General features: G+C 40.5%; 1 protein-coding gene across 1 annotated transcript in view; it reads left to right on the forward strand.

Annotated features, from left to right (window-relative positions):
- The window catches only part of SOS1 (SOS Ras/Rac guanine nucleotide exchange factor 1), a 67,929-nt gene that overhangs the window by 13,051 nt on the left and 31,116 nt on the right, over nt 1-23,762 (forward strand). The window contains exons 2-7 of the mRNA XM_072140780.1: nt 15,947-16,072; nt 18,178-18,309; nt 19,341-19,505; nt 20,903-21,112; nt 22,238-22,381; nt 23,423-23,533. Coding sequence (XP_071996881.1) covers nt 15,947-16,072; nt 18,178-18,309; nt 19,341-19,505; nt 20,903-21,112; nt 22,238-22,381; nt 23,423-23,533 — 888 coding nt within the window. The remainder of the gene's footprint in view (nt 1-15,946; nt 16,073-18,177; nt 18,310-19,340; nt 19,506-20,902; nt 21,113-22,237; nt 22,382-23,422; nt 23,534-23,762) is intronic.

Genomic DNA, 23,762 nt, shown 5'->3' on the forward strand with positions numbered 1-23,762 from the left:
AAAAATAGCCATAAATACTGATCAAAGCCCTTTAGCAATGGTCAGATGGTATTTTGTGTGTGTGTGTGTGTTTTTGTATTTGTTTGCTTTTTTGTTTAAAAAAAATTCTTTAGGCTTTTTCATCTTTGTATCCATTTTTCATAAAAGTGAACAGACTATTCGATGGTAGTGATAGAGCCAATATATAATTGGAGTCCAAAGGCCCCAAAGACTATCACGACTAAGCCTCTCCTTTAGCTGTGGTTCAGCATGCAACCACAATTGGGCTTATTTGCATACAAATATTTTGTGTGTCACTGAAAGGCCTCATGGTGTTTAGGCACATCAGTGGTTGATATTCGCTGAAACAACCACATATGAACAAGGTCAGCACTCCAACATCTTTGCAAAATCGACATCCAGCTTTATTTGTCACATAGACAGTAGTACATGGCAAGCAATCTGACCAATTTTTGACTGTCAAGGACTTGTCAGATTGCTTGCTATTTACTACTTTTAATGCAGTCTATGTGATAAAACTGGATGCTGATTTTGCGAAGACTTGGAAATGCTGACCTTTCTTCTGAGATGGTCATCTTTTGCCGTGCGACACAGAGAGGACTGTCACTTTGGTACGTGCACCTGGTTGGTGAGCTGCTATATTCTGGTGTGTGGATTGGGAAACAGCCACAGCAAAAAGAAAGTGAGGAGAGGCAGCCCTGTGCCTGTTGGTATAACTGATCTCTCCGAAGGCAGCTTGACCTTCAGTCATGGATTGAGCAGTCTGTAGACTGCCCACAATGTGCCTGAGAGCTTGCTTCTTCTGATGTTGTAAGTGTGCCTGCGGTTTAGCACTGTGCATTGCTCAACCACATGGTAGGGACAGCTTGAAAGGGCATTCAATTATGTAAGTCTTTCAATAGTTTGCATAGGATGTTTTGAACTTTTTTTTTTTTTTCACAAGAGCATTTATGTCCTCATAGGATCTCTTGTGAAAAGTGAAACTCCTATAGTGAACACAGTGATGGTATGGTTTGGGCAAGTAGAGCATTAAGAATAATAATTCTTTATTTAAATACAGACGGTCCCCTACTTAAGGACACCCGACTTATAGACGACCCCTAGTTACAGAAGGACCTCTCTGCCCATTATGACCTCTGGTGAAGCTCTCTGGATGCCTTTCTTTACTCCCAGAGCTGTAAGGTGTCTGTAATGAAGCTTTATTGATAATCCTTGGTCCCATTCCGCAAAAAAATGTTGAAACTCCAATTGTCACTGGGGCAAAAAAATTTTTTTCTCTGGAGCTACAATTATAAAATATACAGTTTCGACTTGCATACAAATTCAACTTAAGAACAAACCTATGGAACCTATCTTGTACGTAACCCGGGTCTGCCTGTAGTGCACACAGATTACACAGAGCTGCACAGAGCTTGCCAAATCAGTCCCTGTCTCCATGGGGCACACAATCTAAGCATTAAGAAGTTCTAAAATTGATCCCTGATGGTTCACCATATCAACTTGTTTTTTCTTTTAGGGATAAAGGAACCAAGAGTAATCTTCAGACCAAGGGTTCATGAAGATGTGTTGGGAATGCCAGAAATAGCCATTTATTGTGCTCAGATAGTATTGAATAGAGTGCCAGGTCACATGCTCGAGCTGCCTCTTTATTCATTTAGTGAGAATGGGACCCCCATCTTTGATTCGTGGGGATCCGATTCCTGTCACTAGGAGATAGCAAACTTTGGACATCCAATCGGTGGCAAACCTGGACCAACAGAGACCTAAATACTCTATTGGCATATTTTTTTTTTTTTGGTCAAAGAAGCATAGCTTTTTATAAAATTGCATAAATTAATAGTGCAGTTGAGATAAGTAAACTTTGTAATATACTCTATTAAAGACACTTTCCTATGCCCTTCTTATTTTTCCATGGTCTTTCTTCCTTATTTAAAGCAAACCTGTCAGGACAATCTCCCTGTTTGAATTTCAGGAAATGATTTAAAAAATGAAAAAAAAAACAAACAAACCTTATATAGTAACCTTGTCCCTCATTTCCTCGGTGCCTGTGCGCTCTGGCAAATGAAGCTGGGGTATTGCACTTTACTGCGCAAGTGCCATAGGTATGGCGCATGTGCAGTGAAGGGGAATATTGACCCAGCTTCACTTCCTGCATCACAAGAAACGCCGGTGCGGAAACTCCTGAGTCTGAATTGGCTCATCGGACTCACATGCAGGTAAGTTTTTACATTTATTCTATTTTTTTGTTATAATTATTATTTTTTTTATCATTACATAAAATGACTTCAAAAGGATCTTTTTAGGACCCTAAACCACATGTTTATTAGGACCTATAGTTGGTTTAGGACAGTGGTGGTGAACCTATGGCACGAGTGCCAGAGGTAGCAATCGGAGCCCTTTCTTTGGGCACTCAGGCCATCGCCCCAATTTCACCAAACAGGACCACATCCACCAAATCTTCCTGCAGTCCCAAGCAACTTAAGGGATGCTGCTCTCAGCGCAATTTTAAAGCGACACTTTGCTGGCTGTTTGAAACTGCAGGAAAAGTGAGAAGGTGTTGACTGAACTCCATTGTCTTTGGAGGTCCTCCTGCTGTACCCACCATTCTTCCTGAAGAGAAGCTACAATGATGGTCTGAATTTGCCCACCTTCTTTCAACTGTATTGGTGGCCTTAGGAGAGCCATACAATTGAATGATGTTGAAGAACAGTTAGCAATAAGTTACTGCTTGAAATGCCATGTTGGCACTTCATGGTAAATAAGTGGATTTTGGTTGTAGTTTGGGCACATGAAGCGTTTAACCTAAAGAAATATATTATAGCCTTTACTACTATCCTTTGCTCTGGTTCGAAGATTTTGTCACACTTTTATATTTACTATACTGTATTATATATTATAATAATATTAAGTAGGACTTTAGTGTCCTATGATATATCTAAATAGTGTTTCTATAGTGTAAATGTTGACTGATAACTAGAAAGGAAAAAATATCCAGCAGGTAATTCCTTGTGTAATAGTCAGCTGGTCGGCCATATCATTCCAATGCTTCAACTGTCGGCCTTATAAGATTTGAGTGCTAAGGTGAATTAGGCGCTCGGCTTGCTATCTATAATTATGCGTTCTGCTTGCTTCTTGGCGTTGTCCTTATGTGACTGCACTGAGTTTTATTTTGGTTTTCTATGTATAGTGAAGTTCTTTCCATGAAATGAAAGGGGTACTTCATGTCTCCACCGCTATGTATTCCTCCTGCAAATGCCCACTGCTGTAACTGTAACTGGCTGGCAAGAATATTATATTCTGTAGTAAATACATAACTGTTGCTCTGTGGCCAAGTAAGTCTCTATAATGGTCAGTGATGGACGAGTTAATGAATCTAGATGAAATATGAGGGCATATGAAATTGACAGATTATTAAAGTGGTAGATATTTTCTAATTACTCCAGGTTAGGTCATACTTGTGTCATGCCTGCCTGGGAAATTACTATTTTATTTTCTATGGCTCACAGTGTCCCTTGTACAATGATCAGTGATAATTTGCCCCTCTGTCACTGATCATGACTTGAGATGAATTAATAAAATGCACAATAAAATTAGATCCTGCACGAATCCGAATTACCTTGTGGTACCAGGTTCAGAGATCGGGAGGTCGTAGCAGCTGTGATCAACCTCCTGCAGCCATTTCTAAAATTGTCTGTCGCTTGATTGTTGTATAATTTCTGCAGAGAACTGGGGTCTCTCAAAGTTGCCATCCAGCTGGACCCCCGCTAAAAAAAAAAGCTGCAGTTTCCAGGGAGTGTCCACCAGTTTGTGCGCATCCTGGTAGTTGGTTGTAGAAGAACAGATGGAGGAGGTAAGCTTCTTTTTGAGAGACTCCTGGGCTTGGCAGAAATTCTCTGCCATGGGAGGAGGCCCTGGAAAAGGCTCCAGAATAAGGGTTCCACAACTGAAGCCCCAGATTTGCCCCATTCTCTCTCTCCAAGTCACAGGGCCCCTGAACATGGCAAGAGAAATAGTACAGGTTTGAGGCTCCATTGTGTGACCGGGAGGTCATGGAAGCCCTATCCAACCCCCGGAGCCCTTTCCTACCCCATGGCTGACTGCAGCACTTCATCACTTGGTGGGTTTTGTTCCCACGGGGCAAGTCAGGGATCCAGGTACATGGCCACTCTTATCACGTCTCTTCATCTCCTTAATATCACCATTGGTCAATAGTACACACCCTGATGCAGACATGTTGTGTGAACAGTAATGCAAACTATGGGAAATGAACAGTCACCTGGATGACACTTTCATTTGGGATTCTTAATGCAAACATGAGTGTACAACTTCTGCTAGTTTGATACAGTTTATAAAGCTAATACCAAATGTCCATGTTAAAGGGAAGGTGACAGTATTTACCTGTGTGGGTTTTTTTTTTTTTTGGTTGTTTTTGTTTTTTTAAATTTACCACCTGATTTTTTTTTTTTTGCATCAGAAAACCTAGACTAAATGTAACTAAAGGCGCCAACGCATTTTTTTATTTCATTGATAAAATTGTACGTGATCCTTTCTTCTTTGACACAGTTGTGTTATATTTGTCCCACAGTGACATATTTGGTCAGCCACCAATTGTGCAAGTTCTCCAACATAAAGACCTTTAATTGACCTCATAGGTCGGACCTCAACTATGAGAGACAAAATGTCAAAAAAAATCCAGAAAATCACATTTATTTTTAAATAATTTATTTGCAAATTATGATGGGAAAATAAGTATTTGTTCATTAACAAAAGTTCATCTCAATACTTTGTTATATCCTTTGTTGACAATGACAACGGTCAATCGGTTTCTGGAAGTCTTCACAAGGTTAGCACACACTGTTTCTGGTATGTTGGCCCATTCCTCCATGCAGATCTCCTCTAGAGCAGTGATGCTTTGGGGATTTTGCTGGGTAACACAAACTTTCAACTCGCTCAAAAGGTTTTCTATGGGGTTGAGCCCTGGAGACTGACTAGGCATGCTTCTTATGGCCCCATTCATCCTTACATGTACAAAGATTAGAAGTCCGGATCCCTTTGCAGAGAAACAGCCCCAAAGCATAATGTTGCTATCCCCATGCTTCATGTAGGTATGGTTTTCTTTGGATCATTTACTCTTCTCTAAAAACGACGAGTTCTTTTTGGTTTCATTTAACCATATGATGCTCCCCAGATACTCTTTTGGAACATCCAAATCATCTATAGCAGTGATGGCGAACCTTTTAGAGACTGAGTGCAAACTACAACAAAGACCCGCTTATTTATCGCAAAGTGCAACACAGAAATTTAATTTGTGATTTATACTCCCTTCTCTGTCACAGTTTTCATTGATACCACAGAAAGGGCTCTGAGTGCCACCTCTGGCACCAGTGCCATAGGTTCGCCATCACTGATCTATAGCAAACTATAGACAGGCACGGATATGTACTGGCTTAGGCTACATTCACACTACAGTATGGGGGACGTATATACGGCCGATATACGTCCCCCATACACTTCTATGGGCTCACGGCCCTGTACAGGAGCGGTACGGTGCGGCACCGTACCGCTCCGTTGCCCGGGGAAAGATGGGACATGTCCTATCTTTCCCCGTAGTACGGCGCCGTGCGCCATTAATTCCTATGGAGAGGGGTGGGGGTGAGCTGCGCTCACTTCCTCCTCCTCTCCCCGCGCTGCCGTGTGCCCGCCGTGTTACGGCGCGGCGGGCTCACGGCAGTGTGAATTTAGCCTTAAGCGTTGAGACACGACTGGCACTGCAGCATCTAGCTACCTTGGGCCAAGCTTTCTGCAGTTCAATCAGCAGGTCCCACCTTGTGGTGCTGGGATTTTTGCTCACCATTCTTGTGATTATTTTGACCCCATGGGGTGAGATTTTGCATTGAGCCTCTGAGGGAGATTATTAGTGGTCTTGTGTGTCTTCCATTTTCTAATTATTACACCCATATTTAATTTCTTCACAAGACAGCTGTCCTCTGACAGCTCTTCAGTCTTCACCATAGTGGAGTTTGGAGTGTGACTGTTTGAGGTTGTGGACTGGTATCTTTTTATAATGAAAACAAGTTCAAACGAGCCATTACTACAGGCAATGAGCAGGTGACCAAATGCCATCATTCGCAAATAAATTCTTCAAAAATCGGACTAATTTTACTGGATTTGTTTTCAAATTTCAGCTTTTTAAGTGGAAGAACTTGCGTAATTGGTGGCTGACTAAATACTACCCAAACCCAAACTCCCCCCCCCCCCCCCCCGCTCTCCCAACTACAGTTCCTTAAATCAATTATAAGAAACCCCTATGAAGCTGCAATATACCGGGTTACGTACAAGACAGGTTCTTAGGTTATTTAGCTTTGTACTAAAGATTAATTCGAAACTGGTATATTTTCTAATTGTAGCTCCAGTCGATACATTTTCTTGTCCCAGTGACAATTGGGTTTTCAAAGTTTTTTTTTTTTTTCTGTCATTGGAACTAGGATTATCAATAAAACTTCATTACCGACTCTTAATAGCTGATCATTGCAGCCTGAGACTAAAGTAAAGCATCCAGAGAGCTTCACCAGAGGTCATATTGGCCTGTGGGGTCTTTCTCACTCACAGCAGGAAATCCCAGCACCATGTGAAGCACCAATCAGCAGCTGATTTACATTTCCACCTGTAAACATAGCTTGTGTGTGCGCAGGCAGCTTGAGATATGTCTCCAGGCTTATACTAAATGAGCCACAATTGCTTCCCCGACTTGTACACTGCCCTATTAATGACAGGGGGGAAAGTCTTACCGCTTAATATCAAAGTATGACCTTGTACAGTACGATGTCTTTTGTTGCATTTCTCCTTCTATAAATACGTGTGGGTCTTGTGGCCTGATGAAAATGTTGATTCATGCTAAGAAAAACTTTACTTTTACTGTACTCACGTTTTTTTCAATAACAAAGGCTTATTTTCTTGCGTCGAACAATCCCTTTTCCCACAATCTCTGCCTGCAGGACACACGGGGAGCTAAGCTTTACTTTGGAAGAGGAATATTGCAGTTTTTTCATTTGCAGTAAAACAAATGAAAGATGATCTGAACTTGGCAATGGAAACATGATTGGAATTTGATGTGTGCAGGGCTTTTCTGTGGGAAAGCGCTCTCACCATTGCTGTTCCCATGACACATTTGCATATAGTCAGCGGGCTCTTTCTTGTGGGGGTGCAGTTGGTAAACCAGGCCTCATTACTTTCACATTGTTATTCTTTCTGTACCTGCTGTCACATAATTGGGATCTGTTCTACTTGTTGGGAGTTATTTTTATTTTGTGTGAAATCTATATGAGTGGCTCTTTTTGTTAACCCCTTAACAACCTGTGATAATTATATTGGTGTCAGGGGCCTTACTACTGCATACATGCCAAGAACAGAAAAAGCTCTAATCATGGCTGTGAAGGAAACTGATGTTTCGGACCCCTGAACGTTTGGGTTCTGAGAGGCGCAGGAAGTGATTTAAAATTGTCCACACAACTTCCGGATATAGCACAACAATAAATCACAACCCTGATTATATAGGGTGAGGAACCAACCCAGTTATATGTGTAGAAGCGAGGAACCCGGAAGTGAGATTCGTGAATAGAGATAAAAGAGCAACACAGGTTAAATTTTATATTTAATTGCCTTAAGGCACACTAGACATTACAGTACACACACTAGATATGTACAGTAAACAGAGTACAAAATACAAAGGTAGCCCTACAAGTCTCAGCAGTTTAGTGAGTTGGTTACCTTGTGTGTGGGCTTAATGGGGATGGATAGTCCACACTTTAAGATCCTCCCTGTGCTTGGTGATGGTAAGATTTCCCCCAGGTGAAAGACGATGTGGCTATAGAGGTGTCTGATTATCTCAGGTGCAAATACACCTGTGTCCACCCAACAGGAGAGGTTATGGGTCCCTCCTACCTTGTAAACATCCAGAACCCTGGAGAAATCATTGCTTCTCAAGGGGAATTGGTTCTGGTATCATTGGATCCGGGTGAATCCCTGCATCACATTCATACCAAGCCTGACCCATTTACTATGGACCTACCCAGAGATTTGGATCTCTGGACCCAAGGGTGCTGGAGCCACAGGACCTGGGCCACTGTGATTTCCTGATAAATTCAAAAATGTAGTTGCCCTTGGGCTGTGATGGACCATAACTCCATAATTTATTGGTTTAAGAGTTTTTATGACTTTTTTTCTCCTGTTTGAAAATGGGGGGGATAGGGGGCGGGCAACGGAACAATTTGGCTGTGCACAATCAGCTTGTTCTTTGTTGCTGCTGTTTTTATTGACCTGATGAAGACCCCAATCCAGCGTTGAAGGGTGTGTTGCCCTTTTATCCTAAATAAACAATTGTGATGCCTATTTATTCTGTGTGCATCTTCTAATTACCCCGGTATTTCTTCTCTTCAAACTTGTATATTCACTGGGCTTATCCCAGCTATGGGGTGAGAGGCAGCAGCCTACCAAACCTTTCCCCACATCTCACCTTTTTCTCAATGTAGTAGTATACATCGCACAGGCACCTAGTGCAGCAGATACTCCCTTGGTTCATGTGTGCTGGTAGATTTCTTTTAAAGTATGTAATTAATGGTTATCATCATGTAGAAATGCACTCCTTCCCCAAAGAAAAACCTTTAAATAAAATTATGTGATCATCGTACATCTAACACACAGCAGATATTGCCTACCAGCCATAAGTGATGGAAGGGACTATTCTCTGGATAGGACATGGGCAAAGAGTAGAATTACACGGTGTCATTCTGATGAATTGTCATCCATGTAAAAATACAAGGACAACATGATTCATTATTTTTCATAAGGGTGGAAGATTTCACCCACTATGGCATCCATATTTGGGCTACCCGCTGCTGTTCTTAGGTCAAAACATCAGATCCACAATCCTTGTGGTCCATATGTCATCAGTTTGAAATCCGTTTCACACTGCTTGTCTCCAAGCTGTGTGTCATTCATATAAAATCAGTTTTTTTGTTCATCTACGTGCGGCATGTGATGTTTTTGTGTCCATAGAACCTCAGTGGGAAAGACCGTCTTCTACAGTTTCCACATGGATCTGTGAAAAACATGTTCTTGTTCCTGGGTCCATTGACGGCAATGGGGGAGATTTATCAGAAGTCTGCGAGAGCAGAACTGTCCCAGTAGCTCATGGCAACCACAGTTGTTTTCTTAAATTAAATTGGAGCTCTGATTGGTTGCCATGAGCAGCTAGAACAGTTCTGCTCTTAGACCCTTCTGAAAACTTCTCCTAATGTGTCAGTATAAAAAAAACGGATGGCACATGGACAAAAACATTTGTGTGCACATGCCTTTAAAAAGCATATTACACTAATTGAATCTGATAACCTGTACTATAAATATGAACAACGAAGTGTAGACAATCTCCAAAGAAGTTACTGACCTAAAGTGAAAGTACTTTTTATTTTTCCACTGCCCTGAAAGAGCATCTGCCAAAGTAAACATTATACCAACAAATAGCTGTTAAACATGTTTCCTTTAGGCAGATTTATCAATCTATTTAGGACAATATTGGGGCACATTTACCAGACTTTGCACGTTCTTATACTACGCCATATTTTTCATCCAAAATCAGACACTGGATAAATCTGGAGCAGCAAACTGCACAGTCTTACTATGACTCACTTTTGCCCCATTGTCTTTATATTGTCCATCAGACATGAAAACCTACATTTCACAGGCAGATTCTGGGAATCGGCATCCAGCTCCATGTCCTGCGTTTTATATGATGCCAAACAACTGATTGATGCGGGGATAGTCATTCCTGAACAACCCTTTAACTGGGCTCTCTGCATCATCTTCAGAGAACGCAGGTTTCAGATCTACCATTTGTCAGGTGTCCCTAATATACAGCACCATTTTGACTACACACAGTAGAGGCACTTGGTTCTGCAACTCACAATTCAGTTCGGTTAAACCACAGTCAGACTGGGAAATGAGGTGAACACAACAGCTATGTTTTCCAGCCTGGATATGGCCTCATGAATGGTCCCTTACCCAACATGCTGGAGCCTCAATCAATAAAGGAGCCCCATTCCCAATTCTAATTTTAAAAGAATTGTGAAAAATCTTTATGAAATCACCTTAATGGAGTAACTCTGGACCATGGTGTGTCCAAAATACACTGTGTATTAAATTTATCTTGTTCATTGTTTGTCTACCAGAATTTTTTTTTTGTTTCCTGTTTCTTAGTAATTCAGATCCACAAGATAAATTTCAGAGAATTGTGTGCCACTTGTATGTGTTGGGAAACCTAATGCTAGTAAACTTACGGCAATCTAATGCTAGAATAGGGAAGTAATTGAAGTGTGAGTAAAGCCAAGAATCCTTTGCATCTGTCATGTCTGCTGTAATTGTCTCATACAAAAAAATTGATACAAATATAAAGCAATGCTAACACCAACAACCTATTACAGGCAGTCCCCGGGTTACGTACAAGATAGGGTCTGGAGGTTTGTTCTTAAGTTGAATTTGTATGTAAGTCGAAACTGTATATTTTATAATTGTAGATCCAGTAAAAAAAAAAAATTTGTCCCCAGTGACAATTGGAGTTTAAACATTTTTTTCTGTAATGGGACCAAGGATTATCAATAAAGTTTCATTACAGACACCTTACAGCTGATTATTGCAATCTGGGGCTAAAGTAAAGCATTCAGAAAGCTTCACCAGAGGTCAGAGGGGTCTGTCTGTAACTATGGGTTGTCTGTAAGTCGGGTGTCCTTAAGTATGGGACCGCCTGTTTTCTTCTTTTATAAAAATGACACTGCTTTGTGATCCCATTTATACGCTTTCTTTAAGAAGACTTTTTCCTTTCCGTGTGGTTTCCAGTAAAACCGAAGGTAAATAAAGTTATCTATTGTTAAACATTAGGCAAGAGAATAGGTTGTATTTGGTTTTATGCATGTTCTTTTACATCAGCGCTTGCTGACTGATGACGGTGGCTTTTTACAAAGGAAATGACACGCTATTGGCAACTCTCAACTAGTCATTTTACAGCAAAGCGTAATTCATGAGAAACTGAAAGTCTGCCCTAGGCCTTCAACTTCTAATGGATCACACAGTTTTTCTTCTTGGTGGTCACTGGGTCTGAGCAAGCTTAAGAATGGGCATCCCCTGTGCCCTCTGAAAGGTGCGGCTGCCATGAATGTGCACTGCCGTTTTCATTTTCATTTGGTTGGGTTCACAAGGGGACCCCATGTTCTCATGATCATTGGATGTCGCATACGTAAGACCTGCAGGGATAAGGCTATCCATCTATCCGACATTTTTAGAATACTGTCCAGATATGCTGTAACCAGTGCAATTTGAGTAAATGGTTGGAAAGACTTTGTCTTAAAGGATTGATATATGTCCAGTGTATCCATGAGAAATAATAGCTTTTCCATTTGGTGAATGATTTTTATATTCATAAAACAAGTGGGGAGAGTAAAAAATGTGAAATGGGTATTTACTTGGGTTTTCCATGAATTTTGTTGATGACCTTTCTTGCAAATGGGTCGCTTCCTTTTGTAGTGGACAGAAGCTGTAACTGCAGGCACTGCTTCCATCTGTCCCTCCTATTTAAGTGGGAGCTGTGGTTGCAGTTACAGCTCTTGACCATTATAGAGAGCCAACCGCATTGGGCTGTGTCTTTATGATGCCCAGAAGAGCTGAACCCTAGTTGTTCCTCCAATTACAGATTGATGACTTGTCCTTGCGATTCTTGATAAACCAAGTTACGTTTGTCACCAGTATATCATACGATTACCGCATACACGTTCACACTTACCAGGATTGAAAAGAAAAAAACCTATCTCCTAAAGAAGAAAGGCAGTTGATTTTCTTGTGCACCTCAATATTTTGATAAGAACCATTGGATGGACGTTCCATTGAAATTGGTTCAGCTAATATTCTTCTTGAGTACAGAGGGCCCCCGCTTAAGAACACCCGACTTGCAGACCACCCCTAGTAACAGACCTCTAGCCACTGGGACCACTGGTGAATTTGCTGGTAACTTACTGAACCATAGCCCCAGGCTGCAATGATCAATTATAAGAGTTATGAAAGGGTCTGCAATAAAGCTTTAGTGTTAATCCTTGTTCTCATCACCACTTAAATTTTCACACTTGCCAAATATACCTTTTCCGACTTACACTGTTAAGGCCTAGTTCACACCTGTGAAAGAGATTTTATGGAGAGTATAACGGATGAAAAAATTGAATGTGAACGGCAGGTCATCTGTTCTCCTTTCATTCCCTATAGCCTTTAACCCCTTCATAACTGCCATTCGGCTACATACATCCTATTTGAACATGCCCTGTGCAGATGCCACGTATATACACGTCATGACAGTGTCCTACTATAAATGGTCCCCTCTCCTGAACATGGATCACTATTCAGCTGTGAAATTAAAGGGGAGAATTTCTGGATTGTGTTTTGTAGGTGAAACTCCACCAGGGATCTTTGTTTTGCTTTGCCTGGAAACAAGCTGCGGAAGACACTTTGCAGAGTACATGCATATTTTTTTATCAGATTTTATGTCTGCTAATTCCATTAAATAAAAATTCTATCAATTTTAGTCTAACATGTTATGAAAACATTTTTTGTTATGATATGTAATGTGGTTCATTTAAAGAAGAGTAAAACAAAAATAGAAAATTGACCCTAACATCCAGGCACCAATGACCCTCGGTCACAAAGGGGTTAATGAACCTTCCATTATGCTGCCATTTTTAATAGTGCAAAAAATATGTCCCGTTCTGCTCTGTTTTTTTTCTGCTAATAATGATGGATTTTGTAACTGAACATGCAGAATGTAGCTGTGAACGTAGCCTAAGGCTACATTCACACGGACGTATGAAAACGGCCGTATCCGTACTGTTTTTTTACGGGTTACATATGACCACATTAATTTCAATGGACAATACGTCTGACCATTTATATTGCTGTTGTTAACTTCGTTCCGCCCTATTTTCTCACGTATTTCAGTTCCGTATGCCCTAGAAGTCTGTGGGGACGTATAAATATGGGTTACATACATGCTGCATACGGATGAAAAATGTCGCATATATACGGCTCATACGGCCCGTAAATATGGGACTGGAGAAATCATACGTCCGTGTGAATGTAGCCTATGGTATTTGATTGAATGAGCAGTCCTTCCCTGCCGTGACATGGTCTATCACTACATGTGCAGAAAGTGGACTCCAGCAGGACCATGGACACTGTCAGAACAGGAGCAGTAGAGAATTGGTGGAAGGAAGAATAAATAAAGAATAAATGGTTTTCATACTGGAAAACCCCTTTAAGTGATGTGTCTGCTTCATTATAATAGTCAGTGGATTTTCCTGGAAACCACTTTTCCTAGAAAAGATAACAGTGCACCTAAGTGAAGATGAATAGATGGATCACATTCTGTGTTACTGCGAACCCAGCACTGTCATAGCTTCTAAACACACGAGACATCCTCAGCCGATCTCATAATCTGCATAAACTAAATGGATTTGGCTTGTGCATTAAGGATTACAAGTAGGGAGCGAGCTGAAGTATATCAGCTAACCCTATTATAAAAGGGTAACAAACAAGGGCTAAGATTTTTACCTTTCCACATAAGTCACAGAACAGCTGTCAGCAAAACAAACCGCTACTCCAGATAAGACTATTGTAGCAGAAATTTGCTTTCAATGCAGGTTTCCTTGTAGCTTACTGGGCAAACCTATGAGAGGGCAAAATGGTATTCCTGGAACTGCAGCGGGTCATATGATCTCCTGTAAGAAGACGGTTATTACCAGAAAACCTCAGTGATGTGTAAATAAAGCTGGAATATATGTCGCAGGTGCTAAAGATTTCAGATTCTTTATGAAATATATGCACCAAACTAAAGCACAGTGCCGAGCCGCTGAACAGGGTTTTTAAACTTTGAAAAGTAAAATCTACTGCAGACATTAACACTTCGTATGTCACATTTATCAAGCAGTCTAGGGCTGGGTTCACACCTTGGTTTTTACATACCTTGTGAGGACACGTCGGTGGATTGCTAACATGTTCTTACAGTAAATGGCATACGCTTAACCCACTGTATGCTTATACAGTGGCATACGTCGCCCATTGGCTACTCCAGGGGGAGGAGTGAACAGCAGCCGGTAATTGGCTGCTGCTGATGTTAGGTGGGGGGGGGGTCCAAGTAATGTCACTGTCCTTATATGGACAGTGACATCAGCAGTGTCCTCCCTCCTGCTGAGGGACATATCCACTTAGCAGAGGCTGGGGGACGTGGCATACGCTTCTATTTCCTCCACTAATTGTATTATGTCGCTAAGCAGGAGGTAGCAGGATGGGACGATGAAGCTTGCTACGTCGTTCCGTCTTGTTGTTTTTACAGGATACGTTGTAAACTGATCAGACCGAGGTAACGACTATGCCTCCGTCTGCCAGTGTATGTCAATGGGTACACTCAGCGTATACATCGGAAACTATCCCAACGTATTCTCTGGGCGCATACTAAAAATGAGGCGTGAACCCAACCTAAGCAACTATGATAATTTTGACCTGTGAAAAGGTCCTAATCATAAATCCCCCCCCTCGTGACTGAAATTTTTGCCTCTGACACTCGTTCAAATTCATCTATCCTATAAATATCCTTTAAATTGGCCTCTGAACTTTACTAGGATCTAAGGGGAATTGGACGACTGGAAGGTTAGGGATTTAGATGGGGATCTGGGGAGCACCATGTTGGTGTAAGGTGTCATATAAGTTGTGTAATGTTTATCTGAGCATTTATTGAAGGACAAGAACTTTATTTCCCATTGTTTTACAGAGAAGGTTATCACAGTCTATAACGCACACACCTCCGTTTAATTGGAAACCCATTAACCTATGAGCATGTCTCTAGGTTATGGGAGTAAACTGCAGCCAAAGTAACCACTGGGAAAAATATACAGGATCCATACTAGAGATGTGATTGTCCGACTCAAGTTAACAATACTCCAAGCAACAATACTACTCCACGAGCTTGTGCTGTCATAGAATACAGGAAAACTATGATTTGGTGGTGGCCTGAATGTTAAAAAATCTATATATACTTGTAGTACAAATACTTTCTTGTAATGGTGTCTACAAATAGGTACTTTACATTGATTTAGTGGCACCTGTAGCTGTAGTAACTCATTTTGGGACTATACAGCTGACCACGCACTTTAGATGTATTGTTGGATTTCAAAGTCTGAATCATTGGTTCTCGAGACGTTTACTTGTTACCATTGGGGTCTAATTGAAATTGTGCATGTGAGTGGGGAAGTCACCAAAGTGTCAATTATCTAAACCTCTTCAGTCAGTTGAATTCTTAGGAAAAAAATTGTCAGTGGTTTCAAAGCCCAAAGCTTAATCCCAAATTAAGATAAAGAATCTAATATATTGTTATAATTATTAGCGGCCATCATAAGATGTTGGTGATAAACTTGGGGTCTCCAAATGCAACTGTATATATAGATCAAGATGTGTATTCTTAGTAGTTTTATTGGTTGCCATTGGTCTTTTATATTGCTGCTGTTTTTGTGTTTTTATGTGTCCTTTTAACGTGTGCTGGGAAGGACATTTAATGGACCTATGAACCCTATGTTACTCAACACATGCTAGATCTAGGTTTTTTGTGTTTTTATACATTGATGTCTATTGAAAAGCTGCTCTCTGGTCTCTGTTCTCTCTTCTCTAGTAATGACCTGTCCAAAAAGACATGTAACCGCAACCAATCTACTTGATAATTTTATAATATTCTAAACATTGCATTTGCTTGGACGGCCGCCTCAATATTGTGATATACTGGATTATTTTAATATCGTTTATGCAAGGCTAAGCGGTCACTGGAGGATAGCCTGCAATTCTAAAGCAAACCCTATGGTTTTTTTTGCAGGTTCAAGTACAGGTCCATCCCAACCTGGCCTCAGCTGAAGATGCTCTCCAGTACGTTGAAGAGTTAATCCTGCAGCTACTAAGCATGCTCTGCCAAGCGCAGCCCCGCAGTGTCCTGGATGTTGAGGTACTCAGAAATAGTTTATGTATTGATCTGCTCATAAAGATGCCACTTAAAAGGACTGCGCAGTGACTGCGGTGTTCAACAGCCAAAAATCCATCAAGGTCCTTGCAAAGCAGCAACAGTATTTGTAGCTCTACCATAGCTGCTTCTGCAGAAATTAAATATTGTAGCTGTCATTAGGTTTATTAAAATTCACATATTTTACTTTTTTTTTTGATTTTAGAACCATAACAACTGCATTCTTCTATTGCCATAAAAATCTTTCTGTATAAAGTTCCGCCATAAGCTTGGCTATGGTCGAGTGGTAGCGAGCTCTGGCTATATGCCATGTCACTAGGGATAGGTTCTCTTGCACTATTTAGAATTACAATAACAAATGGCTATTAGGACAATTTTGCATCATGTGTCACAATATACCGTTACATTTACTTCCACAAATTTCTCAATTAACAAACCAGTATTTCTTGTAAAAGTAATAAAGGATTTTCCCTTAAAGAAAACTTCTGTGCACAGAATAGGGGATTAGTTATGGTTGGTTTGCTTGCTGTTGGTCCTAGCCTTTAAGTGAACCCGTCACCAGGAATGACATATTTTGGTGGTGATGGGCTCCAGTAGCCTATGCTATGCTGATTTTAAAAGAATGTCAGCATTCTGAATTATCTCAGTAGTTTATTTTACATTACCTGGCTCCCTGCCAGCAGCGTGTAGTGAGTTCTCGGTGTGTGTGCCTTTGTCAGTCTCCTCTCCTCCACACTCATTCAACCCCCCCCCCCCCCCATCCTGTCATGTGTATTGGGCAGGCAGGGAAGGGAGGGGGCTGGAGGAATACAGAAAGAATACATGAGGAGACACCGGCACACACAGGCCATTATTGATGGGAACTCCGAGCATTGGGCTCCACTCACTAAAAAGAGCCGGCTCTTCTGGCACCTGAACAGCTTCCGATTAAATATATAATAAGGAGCCTCAGTCCAGTCAACCAGTCCGCTCCACTTTTAACCTGATTTTAACAGGTTAAGTGAGGGATCGCTTACTGAAGGGAACCGACTTCCTACTTTCACGCCTTTGTGCCTGCTTGTTCATGAACAGCCCATCTCTACAGGTTATAGCTGACCCCTACCCCTGGTACTCACCACATGCTGCTGGTAGGTAGCCAGGTTATGTAAAATAAACTATTATTAAGTATTGAAATGATTCCTAAAGCTGACAGACGCATTTTTAAAATCTGCATGTCAAGAAGCTATTGGTACCTGGTGACAGGTTCACTTTAAAGTGCATGCATCTGGACTGTGTCTATCACATGACTACCGACAGATTTTTATCCCTGAGTAGTAAACAATAAGGTGACCTCAAGGTGTTGAGGAATCCATAGTGCAGACATTGTTAACCTTTTATATTATTGAATAATCACCTTTAGTTGATAAAAATAGAATGCATTAACAAGTGTTGAAATGTCTACAGGCAACCTGAACACTCAAAAGATGTTAAAGGGGTATTTATAAGGGTTGTGTATTAAAATCTTAAAAATAGCTGGTCTTCACAATTGCCTCCATTATATTTTCTTGAAATTTAAGGGGATATTTTTTCCTTTCCACTTGTGTGATACTGCCATCTTTTGGCTGGTTCTGAAGTTTCATTCTCATTACACGATTTTGCTATAGTTTCTAGCAATGTGGCGTTTTTGGATCACATTACACATACAAGCCAATAGTGTAAGTGTATCCGTGCAGATAATGCAGGACAGGTTTATATTAGGGTACAGATAAGTTGGGGATGTCCATGAGTTTACCTGCAGATAATATGTATTGTGAGGAACAACTACAAAACTGTCCTGGCTGATAAATGCTTCTGCATTTGCTCTACATTGGTCCTTGCTGAATTTTCCTATAGGCCTTTGTAAATATGTATTGAAATCAAACCATCTATATCTATTGGATAACAAAAAATATTATATATCAGAAAAAAATCAATGTAGAGAGGAATAAAAGAAAAATAATAAGGGAGTAGTGGAATAAAGGGAAGCAAGCAAAGGCGAAAGACAAGGGGGGAGCCCACTTGTGGCCTTATACACCGCATACTGTACTAATACATGTTTGTTTGACTTTCAGGAACGTGTGCAGAAAAGTTTTCCTCACCCCATAGACAAATGGGCGATTGCTGATGCACAATCTGCGATAGAAAAGAAAAAACGACGGAATCCGCTCTCTCTCCCTGTTGATAAAATCCATCCTTTGTTAAAGGTAATGTAAAAATCAGCCATGTAGTGATGAGGACTAGCTTAAACCATTTTAATCCATGTGAATTTAACATGATTATACTACCCGGTGCTTAATAAATTAATTTGATATTTGTTTAGTACGTGTGTGTGTGTGTGTGTGTGTGTATATAGAATGTAATTAGATATAACTTTATTAACCCCCTAGATTGGGGAAACTTTTTTGTAAAAGTGGTCCAGACATAATAAACAATAGACAAGACACGGGGAAAAAAAATCAAATGACCTAGGTAGGACATGGCTTTTAGTTGGATTCTAGGAGTTGGATGTGTCCACACCAGAGTTTTATATACATTCGTGCTGCTCAATACAACTAAAATCTGGTAGAATATTGCTATAAAACTTGAAGACTTCTGAAACGCTTACTGTTTCTGATGCAGGATGTGTCTGTGTCTCCCCCACTTGGCTCATTATAGACATAGACTTATTAGATGTAGAATATAGATTTAAATGAACTGAAATCTAAATTTACTAAAATATACAAGGTATATATAGTCTTCCTATTTTTCAACCTGCTCAGCTCATGTGCTCTATAACATGCTGCATCCATAGTGGATTGTATTTTCCACTGTATTTCATGCATGCTGTCACTGTATTCAGTCTCTATGGGACTGCGAGAGATTTCCGAGCCGTGTACACCCAATTCTACAAAGAATAAAGTGTCTCTTCCATCTAGACAGGGAAATGGGATCCTTGTTACCCCCTTTGTAAACGCTGTACAGTCCCTTTAAGTAATTACCGACTATAACAAGTCGGGAAGTAAAGCAATGTATTACTATAGTTATTTGAGTAAAAGGTGCAATAGTCACCTTACTCTTACTACACGTTACAACACTTAACGATAGGAAAGTGACAACTACACAGGTGGCTATGACCTCCTTATAGCAGGCAGTCTTGGTAATAGCAGTAGATCTTGGCTAATGTTTCAACCAATAGCTTTTTTGTTTGTTTGTTTTAATTGTGTTGATCCAAGTGTTATTTTTTATTATTTTACAGGAGGTTTTAGGTTATAAAATTGATCATCAAGTATCTGTTTACATAGTCGCAGTATTAGAATACATTTCTGCTGATATTTTAAAACTCGCTGGAAATTATGTACGGAATATCAGGCATTATGAAATTACCAAGCAAGACATAAAGGTGGCCATGTGTGTAGATAAGGTAAGAGCGTGCAGTGTCTTATATCTTAACCCCTTAGTGACCTGCCTGTTTTGGCTCTAGAAGTCATTTTTGTCATTTTTTCTTCATCATGAAATGTATCATTTTTTTGTGGGGTTTCTTGTGGGTCCCCCCCCCCCCCCCAAAAAAAAAAGACTTGTAATATGTGCAACACATATAAGTTGGGTTGTCATGGAATCTGCAATACCCAGTATGTTTTTTTGTTTTTTTCTTCTGTCAGTTTTTTTTGTTAGTCCCACATTGGGCATTAGTAATCATTTGATTGATTGCACTGACAGGCAGTCTATTAGAACCTCTGGCAGGTTCTGCAGGAGACCTTTATTAGGCCACCCAGCTCTCCTTCACTACAAACCGCACTCGCTGATCACACTGAGGCTTACCTCTGCCATTGTACTCCTTAAAGGAAACCTACCACTTGAAGTGGCAGGTTTCCAATGGCAATACCGAACACCAGCTCAGGGTGAGCTGGTGCCAGCGCTTATTTTTGTTAGTGTTTTAAATCGCGGTTTAAAACACTTTTTAAACTTTATAGCCGGCGCAGGCAGGTACGCGCTCGGCGCTTACCGTGCGCGCGGCTACATAGGAAGTGAAGGAGAGACGCGCGCATGGTAAGCGCCGAGCGCGTACCTCCCTGCGCCAGCTATAAAGTTTAAAAAGTGTTTTAAACCGCGATAACGCGGTTTAAAACACTAACAAAAATAAGTGCCGGCACCAGCTCACCCTGAGCTGGTGCTCGGTATTGCCATTGGAAACCTGCCACTTCAAGTGGTAGGTTTCCTTTAAGATGACACCATTGTAATGGTTGTCTTAAAGGACGCCTACCACCAGGATGAAGGATTGTAAACTAAGCACACTGACATACTGGTGTGTGCCCCCTCTGGAAGGATCTGATTTTCTTTAAGCCCTTGTTTTTAAGAAAATAAAGGCTTTAAAATTGTGCAATGAGCCTGAGGGGCTCTAGGCTCCATAGCTAGGACATTGGAAGCTAAATGAAGCGTAGATCCTGCCAGAGGGGGCACACACCAGTATGTCGATGTACTTGGTTTACAATCCTTCATCCTGGTGGCACATGTCCTTTAACAGTTATATACACCTTTGAGCTACTACCGGACCTGACTAAAGCTAGTAGATATTAGTGAACAGTGTAAAAGAAGGTTCTCCACAACATTATTATCCTTGAGTCAGTTCTTTACTGCCCATACAAATCCTAATGAGAATTTGGTGCAATAATTAGGAACTGAATCTTGTTTCCTACTGAGGGAATGACTGTTTTCATAAGGATCCACATTTGGCCACGGAGAAAGAGTAGCTTTGTAGATGACAGATCTATCCATGTAGTAATCTGACATTAAACATATCTCTATTTTTCTTTTACCAAGGTATTGATGGATATGTTCCATCAGGATGAAGAAGACATAAGTGTTTTGTCCTTAGCCGACGAAGAGCCATCCACTTTGGGGGAACAAACATACTATGACCTTGTAAAGTCCTTTATGGCAGAAGTTAGACAATATATAAGGGAATTGAACCTCATTATCAAAGTATTCAGAGAACCTTTTGCCTCCAGCACAAAACTATTCTCAGCTCATGTAAGTGTCAATTACAACATTTTTTAATTGTATGTTTTATATGGCTTGCCAGCTGCATACATGTTGTATGAATGGGGGCAGTTCAAACTGTATGAGTTGTCTTCTCTATCCCATCACCTCTCTTCCTCACTGCCCCCTCTCCCCACGACTCACCAGATGCTGCTCGCAGGGAGCCGGGTAATGTAAAATAATCGATTTAAAAAGCATATTTTATAGATATTTCCCACATTGGCGTTTTTTAAATGAACATGCCACAGGCCATTGAAACCTGTCTTCAGGTGAAAATTGCCTCCCTGATGACAGGTTTCCTTTAAAAGTATTTTGCTTTATTCATTTTTGAAGAGTACAGTTCCATTCCATACCTTTAAATACACGGTTTTCCTTTTCACACTTAAAGGAAATATCCACCAGGATGAAGGATTGTAAACCAAGTGCATGGACATACTAGTGTGTGCCCCCTGTGGCAGGATCTGCTCTTCTCTTACGTTCTTATTCTCTGGTTTTTACAAACAAAGGTTTTAAAAATGATGCAAATGGTCCTGAGGGGCTTTGTGCTCCATTGGTGTTAATCGAGCCTGGAGCTCCCTCAGAATCATTTGCATAATTATTATTTATTTATTTTTTTTGTAAAAACAAGGGTGTAAGAAGCTAAAGAATAGCAGATACTGTAAGACGGGGCACACACCAGCATGGCTGTGTGCTTGGTTTACAATCCTTCATTCTGGTTGCAATGTCTTTTTTGAGAAAAGATTCTGTTTACCTGACGCTACTACCGGTATTTGATGGAGCTAATTGCAGATGGATGTAGGTTTCTAATATGAAACTGAGTCTTGTCTATTCATGAGTTCAGGGACGGCTTTCTCCCCCTGTGTGGTAATAGGAAGAAAGCTGTCAATCATAACAGCATTTTACAAGTGCTGAAATAAAGTGTGCATTTTACAAAAAAATCTATTTACAGACACTTAGACCAGATGCAAAGCTGAAATTGGTGTGACTGTCACTACCTTATACTGCCTAAGGGAGGCAACGTTACCCTGCTGATTCATATTGTATCATTGACCTTAATTTAAAAAAAAAAAAGTAAACTCAAATGTGTGTATTAACAACGGTGAATGTTCCTTTCAGGATGTAGAAAATATTTTTAGTCGAATCATTGACATCCATGAACTTAGCGTGAAGCTTTTGGGCCTTATAGAAGACACAGTGGAAATGACAGATGAGAGCAGTCCGCATCCATTAGTTGGAAGCTGCTTCGAGGATTTAGCAGAGGTGAGTTCTCATTCATCGTCCGCTCAGACACTTATATATACGAGGGCGGTTCAATAAGTACTTGTGTTAGAAATGAAGACGCCATCAGGCCGAAAATGTTTTCATTGCCAACTTATCATGTAAAATATTCATTGCTGTTCTGGTCGACACACCTACTGCCTCTGCTACTTCGTGCACTTTTGTTCTTCTTTTTGAATAATTTCCTAGGTAACCAAGTCTGCCGGGCATCCTGGTCGCTCCTCATCAAAAACAGATGTTCGCCCATGTTTAAATTCGTTGAGCCAATATCTGTGGTCATAGATGGCGAAGTGTCCCCATAAACAGAATCCAACTTTGGTTTTATCTCTTCACATTTTTTCACATCCAAAAACAAGAAGCGATTGGCCAAATGATACCGCTTTTTTTTCCATCTTAGCGAAAATCACGAAATGCGTCTTACTCAAATGGCTGCCAAATCAAAACTAACCTATCAATCGGTCTGCAAGTTGTTTTGCCGTCAAACACGGGTACTTATTGAACCACCCTCGTAGCATAATATATATCATCATCAAGTTGGATGTGTTTCGCAAAGCTGGCAATTTCTAACATAACGTATTCTGGCTGCCTTGTGAATACTCCTGTTAAAGGCATTTTCTACAAATCACACTTATCTGCTTATATATATATGGAATGGCGGTATATATATATATCTATGTGTGTGTGCATATATGTCCTGCAGAGGTATAAAAATAAGTGTATACATGTCGTCCCTCTGGTGCGCTCCCATTCAGTGCTCATCGCTTCTCTCCACTGGTCTGTGTGTGAATATAGAGGCTCGGCGATGACTGTGCCGCCCTGTGAATACAAAGTAGCAGTAGGAGAGAATGAGTATATACAATTGGGGTCTTGATTCAAATCAGAAGGGCCTAGCAATGTAGTTATATTTTCAATTGTAACTATGTCCATGCCAAAGCAATACCATTATTAATAAATGATTTTATGGCATATTTCTTAAGTTGTTGTGTTTTTTTTTTTTGTTTTTTTTTTTTTCCTCTTTTCCAGGAATTAGCCTTTGATCCATACGAATCCTATGCTCAGGATATTCTACGACCAGGTTTCCATGATCATTTTCTTGGTCAGCTTTCAAAACCCGGTGCTGCTCTTTATTTACAGGTAAGTCTGAACCACCTACTACAGTTCTAGAAGCCTTCTCAAAAGACAAAAATGTAAACAATTAGCACACAAACTGGAAGTAAAGGAAGACAAAAAGTTCTTCTTAAAATAAATCTTTATTTAAAGCGATACATAGGACAGGGAGGTGTAGCACGGTAAAAGCTCTGGCGACGGACCGTTTCGTGCACTCCTGCGTTTCGTCTAGCCGTAACTGCTAACTGTGAGATTT

Source organism: Engystomops pustulosus, chromosome 3 (genome assembly GCF_040894005.1).
Source record: "Engystomops pustulosus chromosome 3, aEngPut4.maternal, whole genome shotgun sequence".
Lineage (NCBI taxonomy): Eukaryota > Metazoa > Chordata > Amphibia > Anura > Leptodactylidae > Engystomops > Engystomops pustulosus.